Genomic DNA, 15,063 nt, shown 5'->3' with positions numbered 1-15,063 from the left:
GAGGCAACCTCACTACCTCACTCTCAGGCTGCTACTCAGCCTCTATCTAACAAAAAAAACTACCTAACTAACCTTGACGGCATTACACAACCTTTATAATACCAGCACTTGTGTAGTTTAGCCAATCATTGCAGTGGCTAAGTGGTTAGCACTTCTGCCTGGTAGCACTAGGGTTACATAGTTAGTCTGGCTTAAAAAAGACAAAAGTCCATCCAGTTCAACCATTAAAAAAAAAAAAAGTTATAATCCTATACCCACAGTTGATCCAGAGAAAAGCAAAAACCCCAGCAAAGTATAATCCAGTTTGCTCCTGCAGGGGAAAAATTTCCTTCCTGATCCCCCCGAGGGGCAATCGGATATTCGCTGGATCAACTTTACCTATAAATGTTATATCCAGTTCTGTGTATTCTGTGTATCTGTGTATCTAAGAAAGAATCCAGGACTTTTTTAAAGCAATCCACTGAGCTGGCCAGAACCAACTCTTGAGGGAGTCTATTCCACATTTTCACAGCTCTCACTGTGAAGAAACCTTTCCATGCTTGGAGATTGAATTTCTTTTCCTCCAGATGTAAAGAGCGCCCCCTTGTCCTCTGTGATTATCTCAGGGTGAATAACTCTACACTGAGTTCACTATATGAACCACTGATGTACTTATACATGGAGATCATATCCCCCCTTATGTATTATACATGGAGATCATATCCCCCCTTATGTATTATACATGGAGATCATATCCCCCCTTATGTATTATACATGGAGATCATATCCCCCCTTATGTATTATACATGGTGATCATATCCCCCCTTATGTATCATACATGGAGATCATATCCCCCCTTATGTATTATACATGGAGATCATATCCCCCAAATGTATTATACATGGAGATCATATCCCCCGTATGTATTATACATGGAGATCATATCCCCCCTTATGTATTATACATGGTGATCATATCCCCCTTATGTATTATACATGGAGATCATATCCCCCCCTTATGTATTATACATGGTGATCATATCCCCCCCTTATGTATCATACATGGTGATCATATCCCCCCTTATGTATTATACATGGAGATCATATCCCCCCTTATGTATTATACATGGTGATCATATCCCCCCTTATGTATTATACATGGTGATCATATCCCCCCTTATGTATTATACATGGTGATCATATCCCCCTTATGTATTATACATGGTGATCATATCCGCCTTATGTATTATACATGGAGATCATATCCCCCCTTATGTATTATACATGGAGATCATATCCCCCCTTATGTATTATACATGGAGATCATACCCCCCCTTATGTATTATACATGGAGATCATATCCCCCCTTATGTATTATACATGGAGATCATATCCCCCTTATGTATTATACATGGAGATCATATCCCCCCCTTATGTATTATACATGGAGATCATATCCCCCCTTATGTATTATACATGGAGATCATATCTCCCCCCCTTATGTATTATACATGGAGATCATATCCCCCCTTATGTATTATACATGGAGATCATATCCCCCCTTATGTATTATACATGGAGATCATATCCCCCCCTTATGTATTATACATGGAGATCATATCCCCCCCTTATGTATTATACATGGAGATCATACCCCCCTTATGTATTATACATGGAGATCATATCCCCCCCTTATGTATTATACATGGAGATCATATCCCCCTTATGTATTATACATGGAGATCATATCCCCCTTATGTATTATACATGGAGATCATATCCCCCCTTGTGTATTATACATGGAGATCATATCCCCCTTATGTATTATACATGGAGATCATATCCCCCCTTATGTATTATACATGGAGATCATATCTCCCCCCCCTTATGTATTATACATGGAGATCATATCCCCCCTTATGTATTATACATGGAGATCATATCCCCCTTATGTATTATACATGGAGATCCTATCCCCCTTATGTATTATACATGGAGATCATATCCCCCTTATGTATTATACATGGAGATCCTATCCCCCTTATGTATTATACATGGAGATCATATCCCCCCCCTTATGTATTATACATGGTGATCATATCCCCCCTTAAGTATTATACATGGAGATCATATCCCCCCTTATGTAATATACATGGAAATCATATCCCCCTTAATCTCCTCTTCTCAAGAAAGAATACATTCAGTTCCTCTAATCTTTCCTCATAGCTGAGCTCCTCCATGCCTCTTATCAGTTTGGTTGCCCTTCTCTGTACTTTCTCCAGTTCCCCAATGTTCTCTTTGTGAATTGGTGCCCAAAACTGAACTGCATATTCCAGATGAGGTCTTACTAATGATTTGTACCGGGGGAATGATATCTCTCTCTCTCTGGAGGCTATACCTCTCCTAATACAAGAGAGGATTTTGCTCGCTTTAGAACCCGCAGCTTGGCATTGCTGCCATTATTAAGCTTGTGGTCTACCAGAACCCCCAGATCCTTCTCCACCATTGCACCCCCCCAGTTGTACCCCCCCTAGTATGTATGATGCATGCATATTCTTAGCCCCCAAGTGCAGAACCTTACATTTATCAACATTAAACCTCATTTGCCACATAGTCCCCCAATTACACAGAGCATTGAGGTCGGCTTGTAAATTGGAGACATCCTGTAAGGACGTTATTCCACGGCACAGCTTGGTGTCATCTGCAAAGACTGAAATGGGATTTATAATCTCAGACCCTATATTGTTTATAAATATATTCAAAAGTAAGGGTCCCAATACTGAACCTTGGGGTACACCACTGACACCCCTAGACCATTCAGAGTATGAATCATTAACCACTACTCTCTGAATACCATCTTTTAGTCAGTTTTCTACCCATTTACATACATATTTTTCCAAGTCGGTAAACTTTACCTTACACAATAGGCATGTGTGGGGAACTGTGTCAAACGCTTTTGAAAAATCCATTTATACCACGTCCACCGCCACCCCTCTGTCCAAGTATACCACGTCCACCGCCACCCCTCTGTCCAAGTATACCACGTCCACCGCCACCCCTCTTTCCAAGTATACCACGTCCACCGCCACCCCTCTGTCCAAGTATACCACTTCCACCGCCACCCCTCTGTCCAAGTATACCACATCCACCGCCACCCTCTGTCTAAGTATACCACATCCACCGCCATACTCTGTCTAAGTGTACCACGTCCACCGCCACCCCTCTGTCCAAGTATACCACATCCACTGCCACCCCTCTGTCCAAGTATACTATGCCCACTGCCACCCTCTGTCTAAGTATATCACATCCACCGCCACCCCTCTGTCCAAGTATACCATGTCTACTGCCACCCCTCTGTCCAAGTATACCACCCCCACCGCCACCTCTCTGTTCAAGTATACCACCCTTCTGTCCACGTATACCACGTCCACCGCCACCCCTCTGTCCAAGTATACCACATCCACCGCCACCCCTCTGTCCAAGTATACCACATCTACCGCCACCCTCTGTCTAAGTATACCACATCCACCGCCACCCTCTGTCTAAGTATACCACATCCACCGCCACCCCTCTGTCCAAGTATACCACATCCACCGCCACCCTCTGTCTAAGTATACCACATCCACCGCCACCCCTCTGTCCAAGTATACCACATCCACTGCAACCCCTCTGTCCAAGTATACCACGTCCACTGCCACCCTCTGTCTAAGTATATCACATCCACAGCCTCCCCTCTGTCCAAGTATACCACGTCCACCGCCACCCCTCTGTCCAAGTATACCACGTCCACAGCCACCCCTCTGTCCAAGTATATCACGTCCACAGCCACCCCTCTGTCCAAGTATACCACGTCCACAGCCACCCCTCTGTACAAAGTTTTGCTCACCTCCTCATAAAAAGAGATCAGATTTGTTTGACTTCTGTCTTTCATGAATCCATGCTGTCTGTTGCTTAAAATATTTTTTTCCAGCAAGAACTCATCTATGTGGTCTTTTATTAAACTCTCCAGTATCTTCTCAACTATAGAAGTTAAACTAACAGGTCTATAATTACTTGGTAAAGATTATGACCCCTTTTAAAATATTGGTACCACGTTGGTCTTACGCCAATCCAGTGGTACTATGCCAGTCATTAAAGAGCCCCTAAAAATTAGAAACAATGGCTTTGAAATGACAGAGCTCAATTCTTTAAGAACCCGTGGGTGCATGCTATCTTTGGTTTGAATCCCAACCATGACATTACCTACATAAAGTTCACATGTTCTCCCTGTGCCTGCGTGGGTTTCATCCCACACTCCAAAAACATGCTGGTAGATTAATTGGCTCCTGTCTAAAGTGGCCCTGGCATATGAATGTAAGGACCTTAGATTGTAAACTCATTGAGGGTAGGGACTGATGGGAATGTGCAATATATATGTAAATTGTCAGCACTATATAAATACCTGCAATTCATTTTCTGCATATTAGATCTTTGTGGTCTGCATAGCCGGGGCTGTGGCAGGGATGTGTCCTTAGTCTACATACCATGTGCTAAAAGCTGTCCTTCTTTATCATTTCAGTAAGTTGGGAGGTACACTATAGTGCCAAGAATTACAAAGTGCTTTACATATATTGTCCATTGACATCATTCCCTGATGTCAAGGAGCTTACAATCTATGGTCTGTATTTCACATATGTACATATATTAGGGCCAATTTAGACAGGAGCCAGCCTGTATTTGGATTTGTATCTGGCAGCACTGACTGGCACTGATGGGTGGCACTGACTGGCACTGATAGGCAGCACTGACTGGCACTGATAGGCAGCTCTGATGGGCACTGATGAGCACTGGCATGTGGCATTGATGGGCACTGACAGGTGGCAATTATGAGCACTTGCAGGTAGCACTGATGGGTCTACAATGATCATTGGGGCATTGATCATCAGTGCCCTGATGATCAGTGTAGATGTCCCCTCTGAGGAATGCCGCTTACCAGCTCTCCTCTCCTCACACGCTGTCAGCATGAGGAGAGAACTGCCAATAACTGGCATTAACTATTTACATGTGATCAGCTGTGAATGGACACAGCTGATCACATGATAGAGCCGATGTCATCGGCTCTTTACTCTGATCAGTGATCTGCTGTATCCCAGGGAGGAGCGCATGCGCAGCTAGAGCGGGAGGACGTCATATGACATCCTCCCAGAATGAAAGAACCGCCGCCCTCCCGTCATTTCCTCATATGTCGAGCAGGAGGTGGTTAGGAGCCTTTTTTTATTGTAGATTTTAGTTCAACTTTAAGAGTCATTGCCATTGAGTGTTCTTGGTGCATACATCATTCTGTAAAATACACACCAAGAAAATTCTATGGACAGGACCCACAAGTGTATCAGACCTGGTGCCCAGAAAGCTGGCCCATAGAATGGCTTACAGTCAGATAAAACTGAACAGATATCTCACATACAATATTCTGACATGCAAGGTGAAAAGGCAAAATGGTGATATTGTATCTCCCTTCAAACTTTCATCATTTGCATTGACCTTTTGTTGTGCTTCTATTTTAATTATAATATATTATTGTCTTATAGATGAAAGCTTTCTCTGCTACACAGTACATGAGCCTATCGGAGTGTGCGGGGCCATTACACCGGTAAGTACCCCTTGTACCCCTTACCTGTCCCTTTACACAGTACATGAGCCTATCGGAGTGTGCGGGGCCATTACACCAGTAAGTACCCCTTGTACCCCTTACCTGTCCTGTTACACAGCACATGAGCCTTTCAGAGTGTACGGGGCCATTACACCAGTAAGTACCCCTTACCTGTCTCTTTACACAGTACATGAGCCTATCGGAGTGTGCGGGGCCATTACACCAGTTAGTACCCCTTGTACCCCTTACCTGTCCCGTTACACAGTACATGAGCCTATCGGAGTGTGCGGGGCCATTACACCGGTAAGTACCCCTTGTACCCCTTACCTGTCCCGTTACACAGTACATGAGCCTATCAGAGTGTACGGGGCTATTACACCAGTAAGTACCCCTTACCTGTCCCTTTACACAGTACATGAGCCTATCAGAGTGTGCGGGGCCATTACACCAGTAAGTACCCCTTGTACCCCTTACCTGTCCCGTTACACAGTACATGATCCTTTCGGAGTGTGCGGGGCCATTACACCAGTAAGTACCCCTTGTACCCCTTACCTGTCCCGTTACACAGTACATGAGCCTATCGGAGTGTGCGGGGCCATTACACCGGTAAGTACCCCTTGTACCCCTTACCTGTCCCTTTACACAGTACATGACCCTATCGGAGTGTGTGGGGCCATTACACCGGTAAGTACCCCTTGTACCCCTTACCTGTCCCTTTACACAGTACATGAGCCTATCGGAGTGTGCGGGGCCATTACACAAACAAAAAACAAAAAGTGAAACCGATCAAATAGCAAACAAATGAATATACTTATGCAAGCTGCGGCACAAGATGTACAGCATATTATACATAGAAATACAGGCGTACCTCGGTTTACGAACGCCTTGGTTAACGTAATGTTTGGTTTACGAATGAAAATCCATTGAAAATAATGCCTCAGTTTACAAATTTTTTACAATTTTTTTTTTACAATATGAAGTGTATGTTGGTGCCGATTTTTAAATGCAATTGCCGGCTTTTTTTTTCCTTCACTACAGCTCACAGAATTAGCTGTCACTTTCCCCGGAGCTAAAGGATACTTTCTTTCTTTTATCTCGGGAAACACTAAAAGGGAACATTGTTTCTTTTAACTCGGGAAATAAACTAAAAGGAAACTTTCTTTCTCTTTTAGCTGGGGGGGGGGGGGGGGGAAGTGACAGCTGATTCTCTGAGCTATAGTGAAGAAAAAAAAAAAAAGACGATAATTACATTTAAAAACTGGCACTGACCTATATTGACAGTTACTTTTTTTTTTACTTTTTTCTGACTTACGGAATGGATTAATTGGTTTTCAGTGCATTCCTATGGGAAAACGCGCTTCGGTTTACAAATTTTTCGCAGTATGAAACCGTCCCAGAGAACGCATTAAATTCGTAAACCGAGGTACACCTGTACCTCAATAACTACTAAAATGCTGTGCAGAAATTAGGTGCAATACAAATAATAATGGGCAGCACAGTGGCTAAATGGTTAGCACTTCTGCCTGGCAGTACTAGGCTCGCTGGTTCGAATCCCAACCCTGGCACCACCTGCCTGGAGTTTGCATGTTCTCCCTGTGCCTGTGTGGGTTTCCTCCGGGTACTCCGGTTTCCTCCCACACTCCAAAGACATGCTGGTAGGTTAATTGGCTCCTGTCTAAATTGGCCCTAGTATGTATGAATGTGAGTTAGGGACTTTAGATTGTATGCTCCTTGAGGGTTAGGGACTGATGTGAATGTACAATATATATGTAAAGTGCTGCATAAATTGACAGCGCTATATAAGTATCTGAAATAAATAAAAGTGAATCATCAGATAAACATTTCATGCAAATAGTGTGAATGATGTCAAAAAGTCCAGCACCAACAAAAACTTCAAATGGTATGAAATGGAGTCTCCATGTGTCATAATTTCCCTCATTGAAGAACATGGTGACTTCACAACCTTCAATTCTGAAACCGAAGGTCGTGACGTCACCTTGTTTTCCTTTGCATTGCATTGTAGGACTTGAAGTCCTTGTGAACACCGATCCGCTTGTATGTTTTTAGTGTTTTACATGTAATAAATCATCCTCAAGGATTTTTACACTATGCAAGCCAGGTGCTCTATTTTTTAAATTCCTGGGACCGTGAGTTGTGGTGGATCTGTTTGAAGATATGTGAGTTTTGCACACAAGTGCTTTCTGACCTCCCCACGACAGAAAGTCACATGTTGATAAGCTGACATGGGCCTGGATTGTTTCTTGGATACACAGAATATAACTGGATATAACATTTATAGGTAAAGTTGATCCAGGGAATATCTGATTGCCATTCGGGGGATCAGGAAGGAACTTTTTCCCCTGCAGAGCAAATTGGATCATGCTTTGCTGGGTTTTTTTTGCCTTCCTCTGGATCAACTGTGGGTGTAGGATTATAACTTTTTTTTTTAATGGTTGCACTGGATGGACTTTCGTCTTTTTTCAGCCAGACTAACTATGTAACTATGTAAAAATGTAATAAATTAAAAAAAAATAAAAAACTGCAAAACATCAGAAATGTGGCAAAAACGCAAGGGCAAAAATGAAAAACACAATGCAGAAGTGGCTCAAACGCAACCTGCATAGGTGTGAACCTAGCTTAAGGGAGTATTTATAAAACATTTACAGAGCTATTTGTCCTGCAAAACTGCATTTACATTCATCCTGTGTGATGTAATGTTATTAGGCTATTTTCTCTCCAGGATGGATGTTGTTCATTCATACAGAATAGAGTGAATCAGGAAAATGCCACATTATGGCCACTAGACGGAGCTAACGATCAAAGGAAACCAATATTTTTTTTACATAGGACTTACTAATACGACCATAATGCCAGACAGACAAGTGTCACAAATACTTTATTGAATCACCTTCATTGTTATTTATGATCAATGTGTTCTTCATTGTGTTTTAGTGGAACTTTCCTCTACTGATGCTGATCTGGAAGATGGCTCCAGCTTTGTGCTGCGGAAACACACTGGTGATAAAACCTGCAGAACAGACCCCTCTCACATCTCTCTACATGGGATCGCTAATAAAAGAGGTGGGGCTGATAAATCTGATATATATAAAAATATAAAATCTCTCTCTCTATATATATATATATATATATATACAGTGTATATATATATATATATATATATATATTATTTTTATATATATATATATATATATATATATATATATATATATATACACACACACAGTGTTCAGCATAAATGAGTCCACCCCAACAGATTTGTCAGAAAACCTTTACTTTCTTTTCAGAATCAACATTTTCTATGGGACACTATACTACAAAATACTCCCACAAATGAGGGCCGTTGATTGCAAACAAGATATGTGATTTGCACACACAAAAGAGAATTTTTCCTAACAAATTAATTCAAGACCATGCTGCAAAAATGAATACACCCCAATGAAAATCTTAGGAGCAAAGCTAAATTTTAGACAACTTAATCCTAATTAACAAGAATTCAACGACAGGTGAGTCTGATTATTCATTAAACAGGTGTCCAGCAGTTGATTATAAAAGGGCATTACTTAGAAAAGAAGACCCCTCCCATTTCATGTTGTCAGCAATGGCACCACATGGAAGAGAAACGTCACAAGACCTGGAAAAGAACATTTCTTTACACAAGATAGGTGAAGGCTACAAGAAGATCAGCAAAGCTCTACTTATCAGAATATTGAAGCAAAAGTGATATAAAACTTTAACAAAGATGGAACTGCAACCATCTCACAGAGACGTCCAGGCCATCCACGGAAGTTAACACCTCAACAGGAGCGTCTTCTGATGAGAAGGGTTGAAGAAAATCACCATACAAGTTCACTGCAGTCAGCTAAAGAAGTAGAAAGCCAAACTGGGGTGATTGTTTCCCGTGACACAATACGGCGTACACTGCAGAGGAATGGCATGCATGGGTGTTGTCCACGAAGGAGGCCTCTCCTAAAGCCCATGCACAAAAAAGCCCACCTAGAATTCGCCAGGGCCCATGCTGAAAAAGAAGACTACTGGGACTCTGTACTCTGGAGTGATGAGAACAAGATAAATGTTTTTGGAACTGATGGCTTCAAAATTGCAGAGTGCCACAAAGGTGAGGAATACAAATAAAAATGCATGGTGCCTACAGTGAAACATGGTGGTGGCCGTGTCCTTCTATGGGGCTGCATGAGTGCTGCTGGTGTCGGGGAGCTGCATTTCATTCATGGTATCATGAATTCACAGATGTACTGCTCTATATTGAAAGAGAAGATGCCACCATCACTCCATGCCCTTGGTCATTGTGCGCTTTTCCAACATGACATTGATCCAAAACAAACATCTAAGGCCACTGTTGCATTTCTGAAGAAGAACAGGGGGAATGTAATGGGAATTTCGAAGAGACAAGTTGAGCATTACTCTCCATCCAGCATCCAGGCTCTAAAAGAGGTTGTTCCTAAAGAATGGAAAAAGATCGACGTTGCAATATATCAACAACTTATTCATCCCATGCCTAGAAGACTTGGTGCCGTCCTTACAAATCATGGAGGTCATACAAAATACTAGATGGAGTCGTTTTTGTTGTGGGGTGGATTCATTTTTGCATCAACTAATTTGAGTAAAACTGAAGATTTTGTAATCTAAGTTATACTATTAACCTTCCTTTGATGTAATGAGCCGAACAAATGTTCTATAAAACTCAGTTTTGTCAAAATTTTGGAAATTGCTCGTGTTCATTGAGATATTGATTAAAATCTTCCTTTTCAAAAGGGGTGTACTCATTTACTCTGAGCACTATATATATATATATATATATATATATATGTATATTTATGTGTGTATATGTACAGAACTGTGCAAAAGTTTTAGGCAGGTGTGAAGAAATGATGTAAAGTGAGAATGCTTTCAAAAATCATATTTTAATTGTTTATTTTTATCAATTTACAAAATGCAAAGTGAGCGGACAGAACAAAAATCTAAATCAATATTTGGTGTGACGACACTTTGGCTTTAAACCAGCATCAGTTCTTACACTTTGTATACTTGCACAAAGTCAGGGATTTTGTAGGATAAGCCCTGGTTTACACTGAATGCAACTTTGAAATCACTCTTCTTCACTTGAAGGAGAGGGATTTCAAAGCCGCAGGTTAGTGTGACTTCAGGTGCCACTTGCCAGACATCTGTGCGAAAATAGGGCAGGAACTACTTTCAAAATTGGTAGAACTCCAACTCCAATTTAAACGATTCCATTGCCGTTTCGATTGCAACAGGGCACGACTTCTCATGAAATTTGGAATAGTCAAATTGAACGGCAAGTCACACCGGTGTGAACCAGGGCTTGGAGTCAGGTACATGATTAACCAGGTATACCAAGTAGGTGCTAATGACCATCAATTTCATATTTAGGTTGAAACACAGTCATTACTTGAAAGAAAAAAAGGTACATAGGAAGCTTAAAACTGGGTGAGGAATAGCCAAACTCTGCTACTAAGGTGAGGAAGTGGAAGACGGTTCCATGTCACAGATCACACCATGGCAAGACTGAGCACATCAACAAGACACAAGTTAGTTATACGGCATCAGCAAGGTCTTTCCCAGGTAAAGATTTCAAAGCAGATTGGGGATTCAAGATGTGCTGTTCAAGGAAAAAAACAGGCAAAAATGAGGACAGGAGACGCAATGGTCGGCGAGGGAAACAATGCAGCAGATGAAAGATACATCATGCTTACTTCTCTTTGACATCAGAAGATGTCCAGCAGTGCCATCAGCACAGAACTGGCAAAAAATCAGTGGGACCTGGGTACACCCATCTACTGTCAGGAGAAGTCTGTCCAGAAGTGGTCTTCATGGAAGAAGGCCAAAAATTCATACAGTGAGGAACAGAAGTATTTGAACACCCTGCAATTTTGCAAGTTCTCCCACTTAGAAATCATGGAGGGGTCTGAAATTCACATTGTAGGTGCATTCCCACTCTGAGAGACAGAATCACAGGAAATCACATTGTATGATTTTTAAAGAATTTATTTGTCTTGCACTGCTGAACATAAGTATTTGAACACCTAAGAAACCGCAAGACTTCTGGTTCTCAAAGACCTGTTCCTGTGCCTTTAAAAAGTCCACCTCTACTCCACTCATTAATCTAACTTAGTAGCACCTGTCTGAGCTCTTTAAAGACACTTGTCCACCCCACAGTCAGTCAGACGCCAACTACTACCATGGGCAAGACCAAAGAGCTGTCAAAAGACACCAGAGACAAAATTGTGGTACTCGACAAGGCTGGAAAGGGCTACGGGGCAATTGCCAAGCAGCTTGGTGAAAATAGAGCAATGGAGCAATTGTTAGAAAATGGAAGAGGCTAAAGACTGTCAGTCTCCCTTGGACTGGGGCTCCATGCAAGATCTCACCTCGTGAGGTATCACTGATGATAAGAAAGGTGAGGAATCAGCCCAGAACTACAAGGGAGGAGCTGGTCAATGACATGAAGAGAGCTGGGACCACAGTTTCAAAGGTCACTGTCGGTAGAACACTACCCGTCATGGTTTCAAATCATGCATTGCATGGAAGGTTCCCCTGCTCAAGTCATCACATGTCCAGGCCCGTCTGAAGTTTGCCAATGACCATCTGGATGATCCAGAGGAGGCATGGGAGAAAGTCATGTGGTCAGATGAGACCAAAGTAGAACTTTTTGGTGTAAACTTCACTCGCTGTGTTTGGAGGAAAAAGAAGGATGAGTTGCATCCCAAGAACACCATCCCTACTGTGAAGCATGGGGGTGGTAACATCATGCTTTGGGGTTGCTTTTCTGCGAAGGGGACAGGACGACTGCACTGTATTAAGGAGAAGATGAATGGGGCCATTTATTGTGAGATTTTGAGCAACAACCTCCATCCCTCAGTCAGAGCATTAAAGATGGGTCCTGGCTGGGTCTTCCAACATGACAACGACCTGAAGCACACAGCCAGGATAATCAAGGAGTGGCTCCGTAAGAAGCATATCAAGGTTCTGGAGTGGCCTAGCCAGTCTCCAGACCTAAATCCAATAGAACATCTTTGGAGGGAGCTGAAACTCCGTGTTGCTCAGCGACAGCCCCGAAAACCTGACAGATCTAGAGGAGATCTGTGTGGAGGAGTGGGCCAAAATCCCTGTTGCAGTGCAAACCTGGTCAAGAACTACAGGAAACGTTTGACCTCTGTAATTGCAAACAAAGGCTTCTGTACCAAATATTAACACTGATTTTCTCAGGGGTTCAAATACTTATGTTCAGCAGTGCAAGACAAATAAATTCTTTAAAAATCATACAATGTGATTTCCTGAATTTGTTTTTTAAATTCTGCCTCTCAGAGTGGGAATGCACCTACAATGTGAATTTCAGACCCCTCCATGATTTTTAAGTGGGAGAACTTGCAAAATCGCAGGGTGTTCAAATACTTCTGTTCCTCACTGTATGTTCGATGTGGAAACAAGGGTAAGCGACACAACTATACACAAAAACATAGCAACTGGGGTGCAGAAAAATAGTAGCACGTGCTCTGGACTGATGGATCAAAATTTGGCTGCAGCAGGAGGCAGTTTGTTGGCGAAGGGCTTGAGAACAGTACAATAATGAGTGCCTGCAAGCAACTGTGAAGCATGGTGGAGGTCCCTTGCAAGAGATTCAGTCAGGATCAATGGTGTCCTCAATGCTGAGAAATACAGGCAGATGCTCATCCATTATACCATCAGGGAGGCGTGTGATTGGCCCCAAATTTTTTCTGCAGCAGGACAATGACCTCAAACATACCGCCAATGTCATTAAGAACTATCTTCAGTGTAAAGAAGAACAAGGAGTCCTGGAAGTGATGGTTTGGCCCCCACAGAGCCCTGATCTCATCATCATGGAGTCTGTCTGGGATTACATGAAGATACAGAAGGATTGGAGGCAGCCAACATCCACAGAAGATCTGTGCTTAGTTCTCCAAGATGTTTGGAACAACCTACCTGCCGAGTTCCTTCAAAAACTGTGTGTATGTCTACCTAGAAGAATTGAGGCAAAGGGTGATCACATCAAATTGTGATTGGATTTGGATTTCTCTTCTGTTCATTTAATTTCCATTTTGTTCATTGATACAAATAAACTATTAATGCCTCTATTTCTGAACGTATTCTTCATTTACAGCATTTTTTCACACCTGCCTAATACTTTGGCACAGTACTGTATATATACACACACAGTATATATAGCTCTTTCTCTTTCTGTTCTTGCAGGCCGGATTCCCTCCAGGAGTTGTTAATATCTTACCAGGATTCGGACCAACAGCTGGAGCTGCCATCTCCCACCACCCTAACATAGACAAAGTTGCTTTTACAGGTTCCACAGAGGTTAGTACAATACACAGTGGAAAAAACCTACATGGAAGCAAAATATATGTAAAATATATATTAAAAATATTCTTCCCAAATATATTGCCATATATTTGCAATACTACAATTTTGGCCATATTCAATATATTTATATATATATATATATATATATATATATATATATATACACTGCATGTTGAAATGCGTTTTTATTACAAAATATATGAAAAATATTTTTAAAAATATATTTCAAATACACTGTATGTCTTTAAAAATCTAAATCTACATTTTTGGAATGCATTTACAAATATATGTAAAAATATGTTAAAGTGACTTTTTATATGTTGAAAAAAAAATGAGGAAACCTCTTGCTTTGGGGGGCATTCAAGCAGGCTCACTCCTGAGCCACGCAGAGCATGGCTCGGCTCCGCCCCCTGCTCCTCATTGACTCACTGGCTGTGATTGACAGCAGCAGGAGCTGATGTGCACCCGCTGATGTGTGAGCCAATGAGAAAAGAGAGACCCGAGAGAGACGCTGCTCTAATGCACATCACTGGATGGAGATGGCGCTCAGGTAAGTGTAAGGGGGGCTGAGTGGGGAGCTTCTAGTTCCACTTTAACCTACCTGGACTAATATGAAATATGGACAATGGGGTCACAGGGGACTGCTTTCCCAAAGTTACCTGGGCACTTAAAGTGTTACTAAACCCACAACAGTACAATCAGTCTGTAGATGCAGTAAAGCATGCTTGTTATACTCACTGTGGAACCTAAGGTGTTAATCCTCCGCATTGTGTAAAAAGTCTGTTTGATCCAGTCTTCTTTTATCTTCCCCTTCTTCCAGTGTACCCCTCTTATCTCCAGACATATTGTGTGGAGACACTCTGCACATGCTCAGTTTGGTGTTTATTGCTAGAGAGGTTTTTTATTTTCTTAGGAGAGTGCATGTGATCAGCACATGGCCAATCAGCACTGTCCAGACAGAGGTCAGGGATCCTGCATCCTTCTAGAGCAAAATGAAAACTCCTCCTATAAGCTTTAACCAGTGCTTGGCTGGACACTGATAGAAGTCACAAGACTGCTATATACTGCTGA

The 15,063-nt window shown here is 42.0% G+C and overlaps 1 protein-coding gene across 1 annotated transcript in view; it reads left to right on the top strand.

Moving 5' to 3' along the window:
- ALDH1A3 (aldehyde dehydrogenase 1 family member A3) overlaps window positions 1-15,063 on the top strand; it is an 81,911-nt gene that overhangs the window by 37,675 nt on the left and 29,173 nt on the right. The window contains exons 5-7 of the mRNA XM_089655526.1: window positions 5,546-5,607; window positions 8,560-8,688; window positions 13,873-13,986. Coding sequence (XP_089511652.1) covers window positions 5,546-5,607; window positions 8,560-8,688; window positions 13,873-13,986 — 305 coding nt within the window. The remainder of the gene's footprint in view (window positions 1-5,545; window positions 5,608-8,559; window positions 8,689-13,872; window positions 13,987-15,063) is intronic.

Source organism: Staurois parvus, unplaced genomic scaffold (genome assembly GCF_062004578.1).
Source record: "Staurois parvus isolate SC_StPar_1 unplaced genomic scaffold, SC_StPar_1.0 ptg000845l, whole genome shotgun sequence".
NCBI lineage: Eukaryota > Metazoa > Chordata > Amphibia > Anura > Ranidae > Staurois > Staurois parvus.
The sequence above is the reverse complement of the archived record's forward strand: the minus strand, read 5'-3'. Positions and strand labels throughout refer to the sequence as shown.